The sequence below is a fragment of the Triplophysa rosa genome, linkage group LG14 (assembly GCF_024868665.1).
Source record: "Triplophysa rosa linkage group LG14, Trosa_1v2, whole genome shotgun sequence".
In the NCBI taxonomy this organism is placed as follows: domain Eukaryota; kingdom Metazoa; phylum Chordata; class Actinopteri; order Cypriniformes; family Nemacheilidae; genus Triplophysa; species Triplophysa rosa.
Window position 1 is genome coordinate 14,009,821 of NC_079903.1, and position 25,045 is coordinate 14,034,865.

The 25,045-nt window shown below is 37.2% G+C and overlaps 1 protein-coding gene across 5 annotated transcripts in view; it reads left to right on the forward strand.

Moving 5' to 3' along the window:
- sez6b (seizure related 6 homolog b) overlaps nt 1-25,045 on the forward strand; it is a 160,787-nt gene that overhangs the window by 58,049 nt on the left and 77,693 nt on the right. For all 5 annotated transcript variants that reach the window (XR_008964231.1, XM_057350276.1, XM_057350277.1 and 2 more), the window contains exons 2-3: nt 19,705-20,445; nt 23,435-23,568. Coding sequence is in view for 4 of the 5 variants with exons in the window: in XM_057350276.1 (XP_057206259.1) it covers nt 19,705-20,445; nt 23,435-23,568 (875 nt within the window). In the remaining variant the exon portion in view is untranslated. The remainder of the gene's footprint in view (nt 1-19,704; nt 20,446-23,434; nt 23,569-25,045) is intronic.

Sequence of the window (25,045 nt, forward strand, 5' to 3'; positions counted from 1 at the left end):
GTGATGTGATTTTGATGCTCCTAGAGTATTTTCACAGCACATTACCTCAGACGTTATTTACCACCAAATTGCTCTTTCAGGAGACATGAAAACGTCAAAGCAAAGCGCGGAGGTTTAACACAACTACTTTTAAAACAAACCATTACAATAACTTTGAATAACCATTGGGGTAATTTCCCTTTCAATTTGACAGCGCGCATATTTCTGTCTCTTCTGTCTTCATTGTGCTGTTGAGTGTTTACGATGCCGCCGCCGTCGTACGGGGATGTGCGAGAGATCTTGTGTAGCGTGATATGTGATGTGTGTAGTAATTTTGACAGGCAGCGGCATTGTGCTGCGGTTTCCTCTAGCATCCCACACCTTCACTGACACTTTCCATCTGCCGTCTGTTTGGCTGCGTTTCAGCGGTGCTAGAAGCGCATGCTAACATGTTTATCAGCATTAAAGTATCTGGGCATAGGCTGTCGTAAGTAATGAGCTTTCAAAGAGAGCGGAGCGGAGAGACAGGGGCCTGCTGATACAATCATTGTCTATAACAAAAAGGATAGGTGAGAGATTACAGTAGTTAGAAACAAAGCATCCCACTGATATAAAAGTTCTCATTGCACTTAATTTTTCAATTTTGCTGGTTTCTATTTCAATGTGGCTGCCAATATGGGACATTCACGAGGGGTGAGAATGTGTAAAACTTGACAGGTTTTGTGTAGTCCTGGGTATTGCATTTGACCTCCTGAGTCAAAAACTGGGTTATGTTTCTGAAACAATAAGAAGATACAATTTAAACGATTGTCTCAGAGAGATACATTGTTCTAAAATAGGCTTTTAAGTGCAAAGCTTTGGATCCTAGTGAGCCCTCTAACAAATAAGTCTGTTGTGGGTTTGGGCGGGGAATGAGTTTCTGAGAGGAAGCCAGGGAGAGAGTAATGAAGTGTAAAGAGAGCGATTAATAAAAAATCAGTGCAAGAGCCCATGCCACTGTTAATCCTGATTAAAACATAAATGCTGTTTTGGCAGCCCTCTCTCAATAAACTCATTAACTTTTACAGTGCCAGTGAATGAGGCAGAGACAGAGAGAGAGAGTTACCCATGAGGTGGATGGCTGATCTCTGTGGCCTGGCCATTGGGCTGTGAAAAGAGGAGAACACAGTGATCTGCCCCTTACTGCAGAATCTGATGAATTTATTTAACTCAGCCAAACTGTTCTGTTGTTCTGTGTTTGTGAATGATGTTGTAGTTGTTTTGAAACTGGAGATGTGCTGTTCTAGCAAGTTAATACTGCAGGGTAAAGCAAGTCAGTTCACTTGGCAGCTGTTTCCATTCATGCGAGTACAGCTTCTAGCTACTTGAAAAAGAAAAGATGAAAAACTCTTAAACTTTTGTTCAAGGTTGTGTTTCGGAAATATGTTATCTCCTTCGGCAAAGAAGTGAAAATGTAACGACATGTGTCAACCACCATAGTGCTTTGAAATAGAGGGGTGGAGTGAGCCATTGGTTGCAATTTGCAACCTCACCACTAGATGCTGCTAAATTTTTTACACTGGACCTTATTGACATTAAACTACATTAACATCAATAAATCCTGAAAACTTTATCATTATAGTTCATATTAGCTAATGCATTTACTAATATTAACAAACACAACCTTATTGTAAAGTGTCATAAGTCAATCTTCTTTATTTTAAATGATTAAAAATGGAATATTTTCAGGCTGGTACAGTAAATTCAAGCTAACTTTAGAGAGTAAACAAACTGTACATTACATTTGCCATATTGAGCTTTGAGATGCTGCTATCAAAAAGCTGCTTAAGTTTTTACTACCATATTTAGCATTATGATTTTATCCATTCGCACAATGTTTATATGTTAGATGTTGCCGTAGATTTAGCAGCACATTACTGTAAAAATGCACAGTACAATACCGCATTTCTACATTACAGTAAATTACTGCAGTTCGTAATGCATTCTGGGTAACTTTGATTGAGCGGGAAAATTTGACAGTAAATTTAGATCTTGCAGTAGCCTTGCTGTAATATCCATGGCAATAATACAGGATTGCTGTAAACCGTGAAAGTGCCCCACCCATCGTCAAGTCACAACTCCTGGCTGCAGCTGAAGGAGGCCGTTAGATTTCTGGTAGTTCGGTAAGTTTGGTTTATTTTATGTGTTTCACGCAAACTTATATAATTTAGTTTTAATATTTTGCATAATAGTTTGTCACGGTATTGTTTTAAATGTGGACTGAGACAGAAAAGTTTGCCAATGAAAGTTGCAATCTCCCTCAGAAATGAAACCTATAGAGTTAGGTGTAAATCTGCTGCTTAAACCCGCTTTTCACATCTCAATCAATGGATATAGGGTTATTTTAACCAATCCAATATTGTTTGAAGTGTGATTACAAAGGTAAGCGAGGTAAAATGACTGCATTTGTTATTGGATAAATGCCTGTTTGTGTTTAAATATATTAGTTGCATCTCCTTTTAAATGAAAAAAAAAATACTGTTAGGATATATGTATATATATATATATTCAGTAAGAACTTACAACAAGATTCCATTTGTTAACAGTATTCATCTTAATACATTTCAACATTTGCTAATACATTTTTAAACCAATTTGTCTCTGTTCACATTAGTTCATGCACAATGAATATGTATTAACTAACATTAACAAATATTATTAAAGCTAAAAACATATTGTTCTTTGTTAGTTCATAGTAGCTGAAGCATTAACAAATGTTAAATAGAACCTTATAGTAAAGTGTTACTGAATTTTCATTCACCATTTGCTGCACAATTTGTACTTATTTCTATGGCTTACATATTTTGTTATATGTGTCTTTTTGTGTTACAGTCTGACCATTGCTTGTTTAGCTGGATTGGGTCATCTGTAATGTTCCCAGGCAAGTCATCCCAGGTTTAGGATGTCCAGCTACGACTGCAAGTCATGCAGTTTCTCGACTACGTTTCAATGAAATGATTTAATAAAAATATCTTTGATACAAACATTGCTTGGACTGCCTTTTGATTAATAATGTAATTCTGAAGTATAGTAGTTTTACAACGTTAATAACTATAGATTTATATACTTAACTACTTATAATATATAATATTATTAGTCATAAATGCAATAAGTAATAATTAGTAGTAATGTGTCAATATACTGTAGGTGTTACAGTAAATTACAGTATTATAAAAATGCATTACAAATAGACCAAAATACAAAAATACAATTAAAATACAGTAAAGTACCGTTTTGTAGCTATACAGTAATATTTTGTGTACCGTATAATCTATTACAGTACAGGTACTGTAAATTGAAATACAGTAACTTGCTGGCAACCGTGCTGCCAGTAACTTACTGTAAAAATACAGGGAAATCGTTAACAGTGATGTATTTACATATCTGCTTTAAATGTCTCTGTTATCACCTCATTATAATTACGTTTGAATTAGCAGATCAACTATATTCAGGCTGAAAATGGAAGCCAGAGTCATTCTGTTCTATTGCTGCATTTTTATCACCTAGCTTGAAGATGATTTTTAGTAGGACATCTACATTAGCGACAGCTATTCCGTAGGGATGGGTATTTGGCAGGCTTTGAAGGGTAGCGGTGGCGAGGACTTACATCATGCTAATGTGCGTTTAGGAGGCAGTTTTCTGGCTTTAACGAAAGGTCATGTGATATAAGCACACTGGAACCATTAGGATGCAGTTATTTTTCAGTCCCCGAAGAGCCGCGCAAGGAGGAGCGCGGAGGCACGGAGTTAAAGTGCAGTTTTAGCAGCTGTTAATGAAGGGAAATGAACGGGCTGACTGAGACAACATGGCGTCAGGTGGCAAAGACTAGCCAACTGGCAAAAAACAAAGATCTTTGAAACAGGTGATGGAGGGAAGATGTATTACTTGCCATGTAGTAGATGCTGTGTGTCATGACTTTTCTTAATTGTACTTTGAAATACAAAAGACAGAAATCAAGCACTATGGAGAGCATCCATTACCACAGGAGGGATTCACTTAAATGCCTTGAATTCACTAGTATTTCCTTATTTTATTTATTTGTATGGGACGTTTGTTGTTGCACATGATTCACAGAATTTTTTTTTTAAACGGATGCGACAACAGTAGCAGTGAACAAAAGGATAAACTTTTTATAGTATTATATGTATATATAAAAAAATTGCCAGTGACTTCAAATGTTCACTATACAGCACTATTTTAGCACATTTAGCACCTGGTTAAACTGGACAGGAGGTGGTTTGTAAATTAGACCCAATTGGAACAAAGTCCACAGAAAGTGCAGCAGTGCTATACGAGAGCAGATAATGCTGCGTTCTGCATTCCTTATCCTGGATTGAAGAGAAATTGGATCTTGTTTTTCTGTTTTGCCTTCTCAGAGTAATGAGATAATGACGGTTGGAAATTAGAGTCTAATGTCATTCAACGTCTCCTCCTGTGTATTGCCTGAAGAGGCTGATTAGCCTGTTTTCCATCGCAAAGTGTTCCAACACTCAATTGATATGCTGCTAGTGTTTTGTGGAAAACTACTGGGCACGAACGTGGATATTGGTAACCCCTAGTTATAATCTTTGACACCAGATGGCATTTTAAAGTTCATGTAAAGTAAAAAGTAAATATGTATAATATCAGTATAACCTCAATATCCCTGTAATAGTACAAGTACTTGTCACATTTTCGCTTCTTTCCCTGAAGGTTACGTATTTACAAAATGCGCTCTGTAGAGCAGTTTGTCTGTCTACTGAAACAACATGGTGAATTCTATGTATGGGGATCCGCGGTGAAATAGCTCATTCTAAGGCAATAAAAACATAACACTTCATTCTGTAAGGCCTTTATACACCTCTGAACACATAGTTATGTATATTATATTGCATTTCTGATAGATCCTCCAAAAAATTACACGCAGGACTTTTAATAATAAATACTTAAACACAGAGCTGAGGCCTACAGCAGTTCATGCAACAAACTTCGAAACCCAGAACATGTTATTGCTCCAAAATGTATGCAAAAGTTTTCATTTGCTCTTCAAATAATATCTTCTTTCTATTTTTCCTTTTATACAATACATTTCCTATGGTAGTTAATGGTGGCCAAAAACTCCTGCGTTTCCCGAAACTTTCTTAACTCTTATACTTAAATACTTATGCTATACTGTCAGGAATGGTAAGGGGAAGAACCCAAGCGCAGGCAGGCAGTGAAGGGGTTAAACAAGATATATTTATTTCTAACAGAACAAGACAAAACAAAAACCCACGATGGGGGAAAATCAACTAAGGATATATATATACACAAAACAAAAAGACTTCCCACGAGGGGGCAAAATGAAAACAAGACAAAGAACAAAACTCAAGGACACGACCAAACGTCTTAAATAATATCAGGCACAAAACTCACAAAACACGAACAGACAAGGACCAGGAACACGGGTAAGGACCAGGAACACGGGTAAGGACCATGAACACGGGTGAGCACAGGAACACGACACCATCCAACATAACGTAACACCGTACAATCCACGAGCACAAGACAAAGAAACAAGAGGGTATTTAAAGGGAAGACAAACGAGGGATAACGACACGGGGCAGATGTGGGTAATCAAACACTTAGGGAAGGATAACAAGGAAACGAGAGGAATGGGGCCAATGACAAGACACTGGAGAGAACGTATATTACTGTCAAACGGACAATAATATGTTTCTCTCCACACATAACCAAAGACTTTGTCATGGCTCTGCTACAGGACCAAGAAAAACATGACTAAGGAAGCAGAGCCATGACAATACTATATACTTAAGAACGACATAGCAAAAAGAAGGTTTCAGGAAACGCAGCCTTGGTTAGTATATACAGATTTGAACATGATGATAAATGATGACAGAATCTTTATTTTGGGGTGAACGGTCTCTTTAAAATGCTTTTTCAGTCTAAAACAGAAATTACTATTGCCCCGAATTCCGTACGTAATTAGAAAACATGTTAGCAACTTCTAAAACATACCGTAAAACAGAACCATAGCAGTTCTCTATATATGTGGTAAACTTTACGGCATCAGACGGCTGTGTTAATGCAGTATAGCAGTATTCCTCAGTGTACGGATGACATGGATTTAGGAAGCGCTTTACTGTATATAAAGCACAGGGGAGTAGCTCTCAGTCTTGCTGGCACTAGCAGAGAAAGATGAAAGGAAAGCATGTCTGGATTAAAGCTTGTTAAGAGGAAGAAGAGCCTTAATTGCTCTGGCTTTGTACAGCCACACAAAGAGCCAGCATTTCTAATCTGTTGCTCAAGGGTGAATGTTTTCTGCATCCAAACAAAAGGCAATTTTGTACAAAGAACCTGTATTCCAGTAGGGTCTAAATAAATTGGAGCAAAATTCTCTTGGGTGTAAAAGGAGACGAATGGACTGAGTGAATGAGGGTGAGAAAAGTGCTTATTTTAGGTGCTGTTAATTGGAAACAAAAGGGGGGCATTAATCACTGCTGTCGTCTTTATTTTGTAAATGTTTGTTCTTTGATGGGTCAGGTAGGTATCATATTGTTGGCGGTTTTAATATTCAGAAGCGAGTATTTAATATTAGTGTAATTTTTAATGAGCTATATATCAGTGAGATGTACGCATGGCCTTTTTTGTAGCCAAAACATAATTTACATACAGGGCTGTCACACGATTAATTGCATTCTGAATAAAAGTTTGTGTTAATGTAATATGTCTGTGTACCGTGCATATAATTTTTAATATTTATAAAACCATACACATACATACATATATTTAAGAAAAATATAAAATATGAAAATTAAGAAACATTTATATAATTAATTATTGGTAAATATATACATCTTTTAATTATTGGTATAATCAATAAATACATGTATTTTCCAAATATATATACATGTATGTGTATGTGTGTGTGTTTATAAATACAAAATTAATATGGACAGTACAGAGACATATATTATGTAAACACAGATTTATATTCTGGATGTGATTAATCGCGATTATTCGTTTGACAACTGTAATTTACATTGACATGACCGTTTATATCGCATTTATGCGTTTTCTGGGAGTCAAACCCTGGAAAGCTAAATGAATAATTTCAATTTAAGAACATATGACCCTAGTGTCACAAGCACCATGTTCTACCAAATTATCTACAGAAAAAAATCTTGATAATCTTGAAAAAATCCTGATATTTAGTGAAATTTTACACTTTTGCGTTATTGTAGAATAGCATAGACAGTAGAGACATAAAGGCTAAAAAACAATGAAGCACTAAGAATAAGAAAATTTCCCATTAGATGCACATTATTATATTTATATAATAGCTTTTTACATATAGGCTACTGTATATTAACTGTACAAAAAAATGTCTGTAGGCTTGTAATCAGAAAAAGTCACTAAAATTAAACTAATCAAAATCAGTTGATTAAAATAAACTTCTTTATCTAGAAAGAATTGGTGAAACAGATGTACAGTACTAGCATTCATACTGTAAGGTAAATGAATTAAAATATTTTCTGCTTCTGTATTTACTAATTGTGTTTGTTTTTCTAAAAGCTTTATCCATTTAATGATATGCTGTACCGATCATCCAGTTTCTACATTCCTCAGTTCCGGATCAGCTCCTCTTTGGCCCACATGGCTTTCCTCTGGAGGGCTTCATGTACAAAAGATGCACGAGCAGAGCGAATTCTTTTTTCAGTGTTTTCCCCAGTCTGACCCTTCCAATATCCAGCTGCATTATGTCACATAGTCAGTTTCAGTCTGAAATCTCTTTTCCCTCTGAGCTTTCTCACAGTTGTTTGTCTTGTAAGCTAGAGATGCTCATTGACTGAGGCCTGTGTATAAACACAGTGCTTTGAGGACACTGGTTTGCGGTATTATCAGGTCAGTGAGCTTCTCAACTCTCTGACAGTTCATTTTTTCTTATTTATGCAGCAATGTCAGATTTTCACAGTGATCTCTTCAAGACTGCTGTGACATATGTGACATATTGAGGTCTCGAGCTCAATATGATGTTTGATGCTGATATTTTACATACTGGTTTATCTATTGCATCAGTTACTAGGTATTTGTACTCCGGGTTGTTCTTTGTTGACAAGCACAGTGTAATAAAGGTTAAAGGCTTGTGATGTGTCTCTCTACAGAGACTGAAACTGGTGAGGGTCTGTACCCCAAACATGTTGTTCAGAACCTGTATATTATTCTTTGATCTGTGGAACACAAAATAATATATTTTGAGAAATGCCTCATTGGTTTTGTGTCCATACAATGGAAGTCAATGGTGTCCAGTGTTGTTTGATTACCAACATTCTTAAAAATATCTTCTTTTCTGTTTTGCTTAAAATGACATGAAGGTGAGCAGATGATGAAAAATGTTTTATTTGATCCCTTTAGCTGAATTATAACAATAATGCTATGGAAATATGAATGTGATGACAACAGATAGGTGACTAAAATCATGCATCCCTGCTAATACTCTCACCTTATACCATTTCTCTACCTTTTTTGTTACTGGCGTGTTGATTGTCTTTACACATAAAGGAAAGGGAAAACGATCCATATATTGGCTTGAGTAGTGCTGTATATCTCTCTTTTGCTCCCGTTGTTTCTCCGCTGGGACAGAGTAGGTGATGCTCGCCTGAGTGCATCGCTGGCTCCTCTCGGCCACCGGTCGATAAGGAGCCACTGATAGCAGGTGTCCTTGCATTGATCCTCCCAGCTTGTTCTTTGTCTCTGGTCATTATGGAGATGTGAGAGTGACCTTTCCACTGTGCTGTGCAAAATGGAATAAAGGCCGAGTGCACTGGGCTGAAGGCGACCACACTGCTGCGCTGAACCAGGCGGTGCAGCCTTTAGCCTTAGATGTAACCAGGTGAACCTTCAGACTTCTCACAAAGTCACCAGGGAGTGACAGATAAAGAGCCGAGTGCTTGTCAGTTCAGCGGTGTCTGTGATTCTAAATCATGGATGAAGTCATACGGGAGGGGAGCTAAAGGATATATGTGTATTTATAACTTAGAGATAGATATCACCGTGTGAGGGAGAAGGGGACAGACACGATTCCAGATCCCATAAAAGAGAATATAATGTATATAAGGGCTCTCAAATCATGATTAATTGATTGCAAAATAAATGTTTGTGTTTAAATAATCTATGTGTGTGGTGTGTATATTTATGTATATATGAATGCGCAAACATACATGTATATATTTAAGAAATATGTGTAATATAAATAAATGTGTATTCAAATATAATCTATATTATATATAAATATTAGAGATGCACCGATATATCTGCCAATAATCTGTATTGGTCAATAAAATAAAATTGTCACTGTCAGCTATCACCAATTTGATGTTCAATATTAATAGTTGTGTTATGAATTAGTTACATTCAGAAAGTTAAGAAATATTAATTTAACCTTTAAATTAGTTAAATAAGTAGTTAATGTGAGTTAATATAACCACCAAACAATCAGTATCGGTATCGGCAGATATCACTCTGAAAAATCAGTATCGGTGGAGAAATTTAGTATCGGTGCATCTCTTATAAATATAAATATATTGTAGCGAGGAAGGCGAGACGAGAGCTCTCCTCCCGCCTTCCTCGCTACATATATTATTGTATATTTATGTAAATATGTGTAGTATACATGTATGTGCATGCATTTATATATTATATATACCACAGACACATATTATAAAAGCACAATTTTGGAACCGATTAATCATAATAAAAAATATAGTTGATATAAGAGCTATTACCAGGTCTTATTTCTTTAGATTTTAGAGTGAAGTTGCATTTTTTTTTAAACAGAATCATTTGTTTCTCATGTACTTCATGGTCAAATGTTTTCTGATGATTTTTTTTTAATATTTGAGTCATGCAGGAAAAAAGAAATAATAAAGAATGAAACATATAAAAATACACTGTAAAAATAATCACCAATTTCAGCTGCCTTAAATGTTTAAGTTAAATAAAATTAGCTTCATGAGTCAATTGAACTTAATTATATTGAACTGACTTAAAAAATCGAGTTGTAAAATACAACTAGGATTTTTTGGTCAGTTTATTATAATTTTTGTTTAATATAATATAATAATATTTAATTATTATATAATATTTATTAATTACTATTAATATTTAATATAATTTAACTCATGAAGCTAATTTGATTTACATAAAAACATTTTATGAAACTGTTTTTAAGTTGTTTTTTTACAGTGTAGAGGACCAAAAATTGCCCAAAATAACATCACTGTCTGTATCAGCAGAATTACCTGGTATACAGTATATGGATTTTGGGTTTACACCTTTGATATGATGTCACTTCTTGTTGTTGTTTAGTACAGTACAGCAGTGGGGATATACTGTACGTGATGTAGTCATGCCTTTCCACAAAATTACATGAAGACAACAAATTAATTCAACCTGTCAAACGGCAACATAACCAGAACAAATGGTTGCGTTTCAAACCCATGTGCATTAAAACACCACACCGATCAAGCAATTAGCACACTATTAGGTTTTCACAGACCCTTGGGATGAATTGTTTGTGTGCCTTTTTTTTACTTGTTATTAGATTGTGAAGATTAGAGCCATTCAGATGCACTCAAAGTTACTGGAGTGCCACAGCAATCACCATTACGTTCACCACTCGGTCCACAACACTTTACTGCATTTTCCAGTTTGACAACAAGTCTTTCTCAAGGCAGACATGAAAGTAGCTTACAAATAACTGCTTGTTTCATCACAATTGTGAAGCAATCCAATGTAAACTACTGGAGCAATCACAATTCTGTCAGAAGCAAGCATAACATACTGTACCCAACTCAGTCTTGGGAATGTTTGATAGACAGGCTGTTTTTCACGTTCCCACTCTTAGTGTATCATCCAGTTAAACCAAGGCCCCAGTTGAACGCAACCAAGGATGTGTTTTCTTGGACCTTTTAATGCACATATTACTTTATCGTGTTTATTTCAGCTGGGAGATTGTGCAGCGTCTTTGTGTTTGGCAGGTACTGCAAATTGCCTTTGTTATCTCTGATGAATTGTGAAAGATGTCAAACCAACTCGGTATGCTTTTGCTGGTAACTTGGATTGCTCTCTGTTGTGACAGAATAGGACTGAAAGAGAATGCTTTCTCTCCCAGCTTGAAGTTTCAAAGGGCCTTTGAATTATGTGCGACGGGGTTGAAGATAATGAAGGGTGTTGGGACATGTCAGAGCGATGCTGCAGGATTTGTCAGACTGGTGCCGCGCTGAAAAAGCGTTTCGCATCTTCATTATTTACTTTTGTAGATTAAAACGTCTGCGCTTGTGTGTGCTTTCTGTGCCGTGTGTTTGGAGATACATCCTTTGCTGGCTTGTTTGAGAATGTGAATATTTTATCCGTTTCCATGGTGTTTGTGTTTCATGTTTATTTTAGAGCATTGTGCAAATAATTGTGTGTTAAAAGAGTGTTTGAACACTTATTGATTTACTTTTAAAAATAAGTGACAGAAAAGGAATTGTGATTGATCTATTTTGAAATTTAAGTTATGCACTTAGCTAAAGCAACTAACTGTATAGAACAACTATGCTCAACATATATTCCCAATACTGCCCTGTCTGTGTCAATTCTGCGAGTTTGTGGATTGTCCCTTGCAATGTTGTGGCCCTAAGACCCTTCAGTTACCTAGTAACTTAAGTAAGTACTTAAGTAAAGGAATGATTGAGTATGAAAACACGATGATTGTCATATTTAAAACTTCAGAGTGAATGAAATCCAGTGAGACACGTTCTGCCAAAATGGCCTAATTTTTACTTTAGGGATTAATTCTGGTATCATTTTCAGTGGTTCTTTGCATTCTGACAGAAATCAATTTGAATCAACACTGTTGACTGCAAGGCTTGAAGTAACAATGAGTAATTGAAACTGAATTTTCATTTTTGGGTGGTACATTTACATTTAGTCATTTAGCAGATGCTTTTATCCAAAGCGACTTGATGAGGGAAACGATGGAAGCAATTGGAACAACATAAGGACGACAAAAAGCATAAGTGCAATAAAAGAAAACTGGTCTCATATAGCCCACCGCAGTATACAGAGCTAAGTTTTCTTTTTTTTGAAAGAGTAGAAAAGAGATAGAAGTCAGAACTGATCAGTCAGTTGTTGACGGAAGAGATGTGTTTTCAGACGATTCTTAAAGATGTGGCTACAGAATCTTCTGATCTTGTAGCAGCGGGCAGATCATTCCATAAATGTGGAACCGATCCCGAGATCTAAATGGGTGGTACCCATTGACTTGCATTGGTTTTGTGTCCATACAATAGAAGTGAAAGGGTACCGCTGTTGTTTGTTTAACAACATTCTTCAAAATATCTTCTTTTTTGTTCTACAGAAGAAAAAAAGTCGTACAGTTTTGAAATGACATGAGTGAGATGATGCATTTTCATTTTTGGGTGAACTATCCCTTTAAGTACCCAAAATGGAGCTATTGTGTGTGTGTGTGTAGTGGTGTAGCCTACAATTTGGCGAGTTGTCATGAAGGAAATTGATTTATAAACATACTAATTTATTCTTATTTAGAAATTTAGAAATCTTTCCCGGTGGGCCGCTAACGTATGTGGCCGGAACGGAGGCGTTGGCTGCTAACATATGGGGCCGTAACGGAGACGTTGGCCGCTAACGTATGGGGCCGTAACGGAGACGTTGGCCGCTAACGTATGGGGCCGTAACAGAGGCGTTGGCCGCTAACATATGGGTCCATACGAATGCAAAGGACACGTATGCATACACCACAACACCCCACCCCCCGTCGACAGATTCGGTGGAGTGCCGATGCGGTCCTAAAAATGCCAGGGCCGATTTTTCTTCGCAGTCCAGCCCTGTGTGACGGTTAGGGGTGTGGGTAAGGTAAGAGGATAGAAATGTAATAGGTCAATACAAAAACAATAGGAGTCCCAATGAAGATACAAAAAACAAGTGTGTGTGTTTGCATGTGTGTGACAAAAGTTCACTTCGTGTGTGAAGATGGCACAGTAAGAACTAAATGCTATGGAAACCTTTACTCAGCCTCTTCTCTCTCTCACACACTCTTTCTCTACATATAATTGGAGTGTGCAAGCAGCACATGGCCGGCTCTCTGCCATCCAAATAGATTAATTATGAAGCCTTGTGTGTGTGGAGTGTAAGTGGTGAACTGTGAGTGGGGAAGACACGAATCAAAGAAAATCAATTTAGGGGGCCATGTAGCCACCTCATCTCACTTTTCCCTTTAATTTCCTTCGTGCTTCCTGAAAGGGCTCATCATAAATGGAATGACATTTTGTCAAGTTCCCTCTGGTGTCGAAACAATAGTGTGGCTGTTTTGTGTATGTAGATGCATGTTGCTTGTACATGGATTCGAGACAGAAGCACACATTTTTAATATCAAAATTGTAAATTATTTACTTTCTGCAGAACACAAAATTGTTTTACAAAGTGCGTCTTATTATTTCGTTTGAAACCAGCAACAGGTTTGGAACAACATGAGGGTGATTAAATATTGACAGAAATGTCATTTTTGTGTAAAAGCTTTTATGCTTTTATTTTAGTCTGCTTTTATTGTTCAGCGCTTTAGAAAGCATTTTAATAATCATTGCCATTGTGTTTTGAAAGCCTGCGTGAAACTTTGTTTGATAAATGGAATTAGCGTTATTATAAAGAAACTAAAAATCAACGATCCAATCTTTATTTTTCATTAGAGAAAATGTTGAACAATAGTGATTTTTGGGCCTTTCTGCACTGAAAACCAACGCTCAGAAATGCAATCAGCTCCGTTTATTTAGAATTCTGGGGTTTGTTCAAGATAAGCCCCATTTTCAGTTACAGTCTTTGAAAAGCTCAATGATAAACATCAAAGCGGCTCTTGAGGCGGTTCTCCGTCGCTCACAGACGGCTTCTGTGTCTCTCCGAGTTTTGACTCCTGACATTGGCTGAAAGGAGGAGGTGGATCAGGATAGAGGGAGAGAGGTGTAAAAGAAGGAGGAGCGAGTCTAAATAGAAAGAAAAGAAAGAGCTCGACTGAGAGCTGGATGAATAGAGTCGTGATGAAAGAGAGGAAGTTCATTGCCACACTTCTGTCATCTGTCTCATGTCATTAAAACTCCTTCAACACTAAAGTATGCGATTGCTCGCTACCGTCATTTCTAGTGAACTAATGAAGCATCTTAAATGAGTGATGTCACCATTTTTTTCGGCTGAAGTGCAAAGTTTGATTTGTTTTGCCTCTCACTCTTCTTTTCTTCTTCACACTGTAACTTTGAGCTGGCAGTGAGCTTCTTCCCAGAGGTTTTGATGTTTTTTTACAGAGCGGCTCCCTTGTTGAGATACAGAGAGCTGAAGCAGACGTATAGCTGTGAGGGAGGTGCTGTGTTTGTTTCCCTGGTGCATTATTGATGCTGGACACAATGGGAAGAAGAGAGCTGTGTTTTTTTATACAGTTTTCTATATTATTTTCTGGCTTGTGGTTTTCCCTCCCTCTCTCTCACTTTCGCTATCTCCCCCTTTCCATCTGTTAGGATAGAGCAGAATTCAGATTATGTGGATTGGCTCCCTTTGAGTTGAAGTGAATTGAACTGGCCACTCCCCGCAGGATGTGTTCTTGGAAATCTAATTGGAATGACAGGAAGAGGAATTTACTGAAAAGCAAATCGGAGGAATTTACACAAAAGAGGAATTTAATTCATCCATGTTTTGTGACAAAATGAATAGCACGATACACTTTTTTTGTTAATCTTATATATTAAAGGTCCAATGTTTTAATTTTTGGAGGATCTATTGACAGAAATGCAATATATTATACATAACTATGTCTTCAGAGATGTATAAAGACCTTACATAATGAAGCGTTATGTTTTTATTACCTTTCTATCTACATACACCGTGGGTCCCCTTACATGGAATTCACCATGTTGGATACAGAAGCCCTAAACGGACAAACTGCTCTGCATAGTGCGTTTCGTAGATACGCATCTCCTTCGGCAAAGAAGCGAAAACGTGACGACATCCTGTATCAGCTGCCGTATGCTACGAAAGGGAGAAGGGAGGGGTGGAGTGAGCTGTTGGTTGCAATTCGCAACTTTACCACTAGATGCCGCTAAATTTCATACATTGTACCTTTAATTCTTATAAACACCCTAAAACATGTGTAAGACAATACACATTAAAATATTTTATAAAAACAAATTTATTTCTTTTTAATTTAAATGTTGCGTTTACTTTTGTACCTCAAATCGATTTGAATATGACTTCTGAATGGAGCACAACCCTACTGTCAGCCTCTAACTAGCTTTGCAGTTATCAAATCTCATTTGGCACTGGGACAAAGAAACTTCATTCCAAGGTGACAGAAAAGCCTTCATCAATGCAAACGGTGCCAGGGAAAAATTGAGTTTAGGATTTGCTGAGTGGAAAGATGACATAGAAAAGTGTCAGTCTGCTGCCCGTCAACCTTTGCTGTCAAAGGGATACACTCCCTCCTCCAATCATGTTGCTGACACGCAAGCTCTCAGACATGAGATGAAGCAATTTCCTTTGGTGTCTTGAAGGGTTTTACATTGCTGCCATGTTCTCCAGTGGCTGAAATGGAACGGATTCTATTTGATCTTGTATGTATGCAGAACATTGATATTTCTGCAGTGCCCTATTTTTTCTGCCCTGTAGACCTGCAATAATCTGACAGATGATCTTTCGTCTGTCCTGTAGACCTGCAATAAACATGCGGACCTCCGTAACCCCTCAGCTGCCTGAGACGTGTGCGTTTGAGCTCAGAATCACCAAACTATCATCTGTCACATGTTGTTATAGTAAAATGGGACCACATGAATATTGCATTATGGGGTAGTGTGGTGTAGTGGATAAAGGTTAAACTGGTAATCGGAATAGAGAACCGAGAGTCAGCGGCAGGCCTACACTGAATCTGCATCCACAGTACCCACGGAGGAATTTGCATTCTCATTTCTTACAAAGTTCTGTCATCTTCCACCTCTTCAGGTCTTTGTTTATTGAGTGTTTGGGGAATTTGATCATTCTTTTAGCTAAGTATGTGAGTGAGTGATAAGTGAGTGATGTGATGTGAGGCCAAGTATGGTGTTCCATACTCGGAATTTGTGCTCTGCATTTAACCCATTCAAGTGCACACACACACACCGTGAACACACACCCAGAGCAGTATGCTACCCAGCTAAGTATGTATACAATAACATGTAGTAATTCCAGTATCTTGTTTAAATCTAACTTTATTATGTTGAGTTTTTACGTATGGTCTTCTGAGGAGGTCCTTGAAAATTAACAATGGTTTAGAATTAAGATCTTCATTGTCATATACTCTATTTTGGTTCAATGAAAGTTTTGGGGTAGAAGGGGCAGCAAACAATACATTTCAAAGGCAAACAATACACAGTATGTCAAGTTATAGTGAGAACCTGTTTGCAATAAAAACAATTTGTAAAAATGTTACATTTTGTAACTACTATACATTTCAAATATAGTTTATAGTAGTCATACTTTTTGTTTGTTTTATTTGCAGCAAAACTGTAGAAACTAGAAATTTACCTCACTATTTTCACCATTTTGCAAGACATACAGTACTGTAAACAAACGAAACTTTAATTTCACTGCATTTTTCTGTTTTATTTACAGAATTTTCATATATTTTTTTAAATGTGGTTAAATAAATTACAGGAAAAAAACTGCAGATTTACAGGTTCTGGCGCCCCTAGCTGCCAGAATATTACTGTTATATTCACGTGATTTTTTTAAAGCGCAGGAGCACTTGTTACAGTTTTTTTTATTTTACATATATAATTAAGCCTTCAATTTTGTTTTGTAGCTCTTCTAAATTATCTGTTGTTTGTATTTTGTTCTAACATTTGTTATTGGTAAAAAACTTAAACAAGAAAGTGCTAGTGAATCAGTGTTTTTTACATTTTGCTAAATGGTCTGTAGTAGTTAGTTTAATCATGATATTTGTAATTAAACTGTGGTAACACAAATGCATGTCCTTCACTTTTACTCTAATAAAACCATGGTTAGTTTTCCTAAAGAGAACCTGGAGGCAACAGTATAACACCAGACTGCTTTAAGAAGATTGTCTTCATATGCCAAATAAGTTTCTTGGTCAAAGTATCTGCGAAAGGATGACTCCTAAATGAAGTGCTACTTTAAAGATGTTATGTGAGAGTGCGTTCTTCAGGCTAAAAGTGGAGTGTCGCCCCACTTCACTTTCTAGTCGTTATCTGCGGTTAGTTTTAGCTTCGCCCATAAAAGACGCTATTTAAATAGGAGTTCAGTGAACGTACCTATTTGCAAGTTAAGAGAAAATGCAGTAGAGGGTAAAACAAAGCCCGCGCTCCCCCGCTGGCGTGTGTAAAAGCTTCTAAGGCAGACTCATGGTCATTTAAAAGTCAAATCCAGCCATTGAAGAGCACAGCACTGAGGGACCTTTGAACAGACAGCAAAGTCGGTCGGAGAGATTCTGTTTATACTACAGCAGCACTAATGGTGCAAATCAAACAGAGCCCATAGATGCTTTTACTCACAGCCTCGGTTCGCCGAGTGTGTTTGGTCTTTTAGAAGAACCTGAACTCAGGGTTATATATGAAGTGCAGGGGGTATATGGGACTTTCCACTCGGAAGCATTTTGGAACTTGTTGTTCTGACACGAAATTCCCATGACATTGAGTGTGACATGCATAGATATGAATAAAGGGAGAATCATAGTGTTTCTCACTCTTGAAGCATTTTTTTAAAAGAAAGTAATCCAAAGAAAAACCCTTTCAATGGCATCTGTTTTTTCTGTGCTGTTCAAAAATGTTTCCTTACATTCAGCCTGTCTAGTTTAACAACCTTGAAATTGAGATTTTAATGTTTTTGCTTGAAACATTATTCTTGCCATTTAAAATGGAACTTTTCTAATTACAGGACACACACCTATAAGCACTCATGGAAATGTTGGATAAATAAAAAACTGTTATTATTTTACATATTGACCTAAATATAATGTGACCCTCCATCTTTTCTTTTTATGTGGGTTGGGACTCTTTATTCTTATAAGGGCTCTAGGGCAGGGGTTTTCAAACTTTATGATGCCAAATATGATTAACCTTTTGTGAGGGACCCCCTTTTCTAAAATATACTGTATATCAATCTATATTTTTTCTGTGTAAAGAAACATTTAAAATTTGTTAGATAAATAGTAAATAGGATATTATATAGACAACGCATTGTTTCTAAACCTAAATAGTCGGCAACAATTTCACTTTGAGTCCCAAAAAAGAAACTGTAGTGAGAAAAACTCACTAGAAAGATTCAAATATGAACAATTCTAGAAACTATCAATAGCAAAAAAAAGCAGATAAAAACTTTTATCATTTTTCTGGGGGACCCCTTGCAACCTCTGGAGGCCCCCTGGGGGTCCCCGGACCCCAGTTTGAAAACCCCTGGTCTAGGGAACATTGTGAAACATAGGCTGCTAAAACATTTGCTCGTGGGACTGTGCACTCGATACATCAGGCTTCATTGTTGGAAGCAGATTGTTATTAGTAATTCGAGGAACACATAGAGAGCTATTAGGGTGGAAATAAAGCACTGTGAAATGAAAACTTTCCCCGGCACGCAGCAGCCTCCTGAAGGCCGGCTGATTACATCTCACCAGGTGCATGTGGGGGAGATCCATTCTCCTCGCTACACTTCTCAAATCCACTCATTACAACATGAAGGTTTGGACCCGTTAATTGGCAAAGGGAGGAGAGAGAATATTCAAATGAACAATTACAGAGAAGGAGTTTATCTTTTTCCCTCTTCGGGCTTTGAAAGAGTATCCAGTAATAATCCATTTAGTGGATACTTTTCCATTTTGTTAATATGCTAAAGGTTCTGACCCCTCGGTTTGAATGCTTTGCAGTTCCGTAAAGCAGAAAGCATCGATGGCTTTATATTTTCAAAGCCGTTCTTCTTGTGCGCAATAGAAAAGGACAGGTGGTTTAGAAAGAGTCTGGTATTTACACAAGGGAGTATGACTGGCTTTACAATATTTTCAAAGGTCTAACGCTGTTTGAATATGAGAGTTGATATAGTTTTAACCTGACTCTAAAGGTTAAAAAAGGTTGTGCTTGTTTTAAATGTAGAGTTGGACATTCAATGCAAATGTCACCCTTAAGATGAAAATAAACAAGTTTTTACCAAAGGTTTTCACTATTTAGGTCAGATGTCAATATTTGGTTGTTTAAGTATCCATGTAAAGTCTGACATTTTTTAAAGCATTTTTATGTGTTTTTAAAGCATAGTTTTCCATAGTCAGATGAGTGAATTGTCACATCCATAACGGTCCATTTTCCTAATAATTGAGCATTTGACAATTAAAATATAGTAACTATTTTATGTTTTGTGAAGAGCCATTCCTTCCTTCTCCATTTGTTTGGAAATCATCACTTGGTTTGCACATTTTATTTCACATAAATTCACCAAAGTATGTTGTAGTAAAATGTAATGTAAACCCATGGTTCAATATATTAGTAATAAATAGATTCCAATTTTTGACTGAAAATGTCACATCCATAACGCTGGAATTGCCCATGATGCTGATTGTTGTGACCCTTGAAAGACTTTGACAATTAGTTGTTTTTTTTCTCACCATCTGCATCTCTTATTACACGTCTCCAGGTTCTTTTATGAATGGGAGATTAGCAGTCACCCAAAGAGGAGGTCAGCCGGAAGGAGAAGACGGGTCATATCACACTACACAGGACCCTAAGAGAGAACTGCCCCTGTTCACCACAGCTCCGCCCTTCAGTAGCCTCGACCACCACCCTCCTTTCAAGCCCTTCCTGCCTTACGACCCACGGCCTCAAAACCATGAGGAGTACTTTCACGACAGTGGCGGGGCGTCTCACCATCCCACAATGCCGTCCTCTAGATCCCATCATCTACGAGATGCCTCCACCCAATCGGTCCCACATGAGGATGCTCCGCCATTCTCTGATGTAGCGGCTTCCAGACCCACTACGTCGGCTCCATCCTCTGCTGCCGTCACACAGCCATACATGTCTAACGTCCGGCATGAACCCTTGGCAGAAACACAAAGAAGAGTCTCAGAGGATCCTCACGTGACCATGACAATAGGATCACTGACCACCACATATGCGCGCACATCTGCAGCCCCCTCTTCTTCCAGTGACAAACATTTAGATGCAGGTGTCACTGTGTCCTCCAATGTCAGGGCCAGAGATGCAAGTTTCCATGTGAAAACAAGCAAAGAAAAGTTGACACAGATTAAGGGGGAACACGATGCTATAGGAAGTGATGTCACTGGGACTGCATCTTCTTTGTCTGTGGATTTGGATGATGAGACCACCACCTCCACCATCATCACAACAACGGTTATAACGAACATGCAAATGCCAGGTAATGTTTAAATGATTGGCATTAGTTAAACTTATAATTACATATAGAGGTTGGACAAAATTATGAGAACACGGGAACATTTTGATTCATAAATAAGGTATTGGGCCAATGCTTTCCTTTGATGCAGCTTTAATCCATCTTGCAATAGATTTATACAACTTTTAAATAGTCTCCAGTAAAATGTTGAACCATTCGACCATTAGAACATCTGACAGTTACTTTAAAGAGGTTGGAGCAGGGAACCTCCTGCTAAATGGCCTCTAATGAAAAGTAGCAAAATAACCACAACTTGTTTTCACAGTAGCCCACACAATTAATATTAATCCCTATAACAAATGGTGTTCACATTATTTTGTCCAACCCTTGTATATTTTGCACAACTTTTTGGTGCATCATTGAGCACTGTTAAAACATCAAGGTGAATTTAAATGTTTTAGTAACTACAGCACACTGTATAAAACTACTAGAGTAAAATGGTATTTTTCTGCCAGGACATTACACATTAACTTGACGAACGTTTCCATTAATGCTAAAACAACACAATGCAGTTGTAAAAAAAATCAATATGTAAAAACTGACTTTTTACAGATTTTTTTACAGTGTTGTTGTACAGTCTCTTTAAAGTTGAATTAAAGGTATGTTCACCCAAAAAAGAACATTCTGTCATCATTTACTCACCCTCTTGTAATTTCAAACCTGAATGACTTTCGTTCTTCTGCAGAACACAAAAGAAGATATTTTGAAAAATGTTGGTAACCAAACAACGATGGTACGCATTCACTTCTATTGTACAGACACAAAATTGGGTACCGCCGTTGTTCGGATACCAACATTCTTTAAAATATCTTCTTTTGTGTTCTGCAGAAGAACGAAAGTCATACAGATTTGAAATGACAACAGGGTCAATAAATGATGACAGAATTTTCATTTTTAGCAGTACTATCCCTTTAAGCTGCGAGGATATTGATGGTAAAGACCTTTTCCCAAAATCCACTTTTGTTGCATTGTGTTCATGTGGTAAGAAATGACTTTAATTAAACAGGACCCAAGTTCACCAAATGAAACACTAATCATTCCAACAGTTACCGTGCAAACAAAACAGTTTACAATTTAAAAAAGTTAATGAAAAGCAAAACGTTAATTGTAAATAGAGCTAAAACATTTATTAATTAGGGCCCAAGCCACAAATGGCACAGGGCCCTCTTGTTCTCTTAAGGATTCTTCTTCTTGTTATTATTATTCAAGGTTATCCACCAGATGGAGTAAGGATAAGAAAACTTTTAATCCTACACTGTAAAACTTTGCTGTAATTTTGCAGCAGGATTGCCCGTAAATTACTGTAGATTTAATTTACAATTTTGTTATAAACATAAACTTACCTAGTTCTTATATTTTCTTTCATAAAACAAGACTAAATATCTCAGGTCACTTTTCTTGTCATGTAAATGTATCGTAATTTAAGAAGTTTTGAATAGTTTTACTAGAAAACAAGACATAAATGCTTAGGAAGAATGTCATTTTTTGCAATGTTGCTGTGCTAATGCCAGTAATGAGACCAGTGTCTTCTTGCTCATTTGCTCAAGTGTTTTAATTTTGATTAAAGTAAAGTTTAACTCAAATTGAAAACAGTACTAATAGGAAAGTAGTAATAAAGTAGTATCTATCTGCTGTGACTGTTTGCAATATTTAAGTTGACAAACAAACAAGTACATAGAATAAGTTAACATGTACTATACTGGTAATATAGATTTATGTAATTATTTCACAAATGCTTATAGATCATTAAAACCATCTAAAATGCTTATAGAGCATTAAACGCTTAGGTAACACTTTACAATGTTTGCATTTTAACATTAGTTAATACATTAACTAACATGAACTAACAATGAACAATATACTTTTACAGTATTTATTCATCTTTGTTAATGTTAGTTAATAAAGTTGTTCATGTTAGTTTGTGGTACAGTAACTAATGCACATATAGAGTAACCCTTTCATTACTGTATCGCTTAAAACCAGACTGCAAGAAGGTTACTGTAAATGCAGGTGTCCGCTGTGCACCGTTTTCCTGATGCCACCAGGGTTGTGGTTGCGCTGATGGCTTGGGCTCGTCATCACTGCTTTGCAGCTATATTTCTTAACGAACTCCATAAGTCACCATGTTTTGACCAAAAACACTCACCCAAACTTTAGTTCCACAAAGTTCAGTAGCGGTACTATACATTTTATAGTGTTTGGTTTTAACAGCTTAACAACAGCTAACTCGAACAGAAAGTCCCTTGAAAAATTATATGTTCATTATAATATTAAATATTAGTCATATTACTTCACTATTTACACATTCTTAATACATTCCATAATTCATGAGAACACATTACTCATGACCTGCAAGTTCTCTCTGTTTTAAAAAAAATACTACAGGTGAAAGATGATACATTTTCTATGTACAAATTTCAACAAACCTTGAAGGTAATGTTTGTCTAATAACAAAACTGGATGTTTTTCGTGATTGCTGTCCACATGTTTTCCTGCTCTGCATATGTTTGTGTTAGATGGTGATGGTGATGGCTAAGTCTGTAAGTATTGCTGTAGAACTAAATGATTCGGTTTTCCATAATAACCGAGCCAAGCGTATGATTCTATATGGAGTGAGTACACATGGTCTACAGAAAGCATATCTCATGACCAGCAGCGCTTAACTCTGGAGAGAGATAAAGGAGCCGGCAGAGCAGAAAGACCTCAAGGCTACCAGAAAAAAATACTCTTTCACCTGCCATTTCACCAGAATTGTCCTCCTGCGCCCTGCACATCAGGCCAGTAGAACTGACCCTGTTGATTCAGAAAGAAAATGAGAAAACCTTGAAAAACAATTAAAGATGGGACAGAATGCAATGAAGGGAGATGGAAAGAAAAGGCTGGCTTCTGCTGATACTATTCTCTCTCACTCTCTCTCTCGCTCTTTCTCTCTCTCTACCTTTTTCTGATGCAGCTCCATGCAGCACCAATTTCACAGCACCGGGGGGTTACATAGAGACACCACAGCACGCCAGGAGCGGGTACAATACAAATGTGGACTGCACGTACACCGTGACCGTCTACATGGGCTATGGGGTGGAAATCCAGGTAAATGAATGTCACGCTGCTGCTGTTATTGACCCAAACAACTGAGTCTCTGGAAATGAACTAAATTGCTGTGGTAATCCTCTTGCTGTTTTTTAATCCTTAAAGAAGTGTTTCAGCAAAAGACATCACACAGAGTTTTCTTATTATTCACAATGTATATTAAACAGGTCCTGTCCCGAAGACACTTTTTATATCAATTTTGACTCTTTGCGATGATGAGTTTATTGAAATGATTAAAGATGTGAAAAAAGTGGTTGCCTATATAGACAGCAAGTCAGCTGACACACAGCCATGATGTGTGTCCTCATAAGAATCACCTTCAACCATAATTACCTGCAGGCTTCTTTCATCAAATATACAATAGGCTTGGCTAATATACTGTATCTTGAGGCCTTTAAACCTGCAGAGATGGGAGGAATGTCTCTCTCTGCACAGACTGGTTAACCTGAAACAGTGTATAAATATCTCTTTTATCCAGCGATTATTCAATGTGACTGATATGTGCGGAAGCCACATGGTTCCTCCTCTAATTAATTGCTTATGGATTATCTGTCCACGCTTTTGTTTGTTTACGGTATTCTTTTAATGTGCAGCTGTTAAACTGTCTCCCAGGCAACTCTTAACTTAATTAAAGCCGCCTCATCATTCTGCTGATAGACAAAATAATGTTGAATTTCGACAATGCGAGGGCCCACTTTGCATTTATTGCAGTTACGTGGTCAAATATATCTGATGGGAACGTTTTAGAGACGTTTTTAGAGACTCTGATCTAGGATCCGTGGCTGTATTGTGATCTGGTCGTTTTAAAGATTTTGGGGATAAAGGCTTTAATCTCTAGATCCCCCAATGGATCTTCAGGAAAGTTAAACGGCATTTAAACCAGCATTAAATGGCTAGAAGAGGCTCTTTAGAAGATGTGTATCGTGGTATTTTCATCTTGTGTGGCCGTGGCTTTCACCTGCTGCAGTCCTCTGGGAGTCAGGTATTACAGGTGATGTGGCTGACCTTGCGTGTTACGGGCTGTGCATGGACAGAAGATTTGTCACCTGTGCAGGCCAAATGGTTAAACCCTCAGTCTGAGATCAGTGGAGGGAGTTCAGGCCTCAATCTTCCTTTAATACCCACATGCTGAACTTTAGTCTCCATCTCCCCTGAGAGGAACATCCTACTGAAGTCTCTTTGTGTGATGGAGATGAGTCATTTGAGGAAATGTAGCAGCTGCAGGGGTCTGGGTTTTTCTGTGGTTTAAGGATCCAGAAACTGAACAAACAACTGAATCAATATTTGGATTGAGTTTGATTTTATTTGATCGAATTAACCTTTTTTTTGTTATGAAACACATCGTTTCAGTAGCATTGGATGCATGTCATTGATGCATTGTGTCATTGAGTCACCTGTGATTGTCTTTCTATATGTTTTAAGGTTCTTTGGTAACACTTTACAGCAAGCATGTAAATTCAGTAACTAACATGAACCA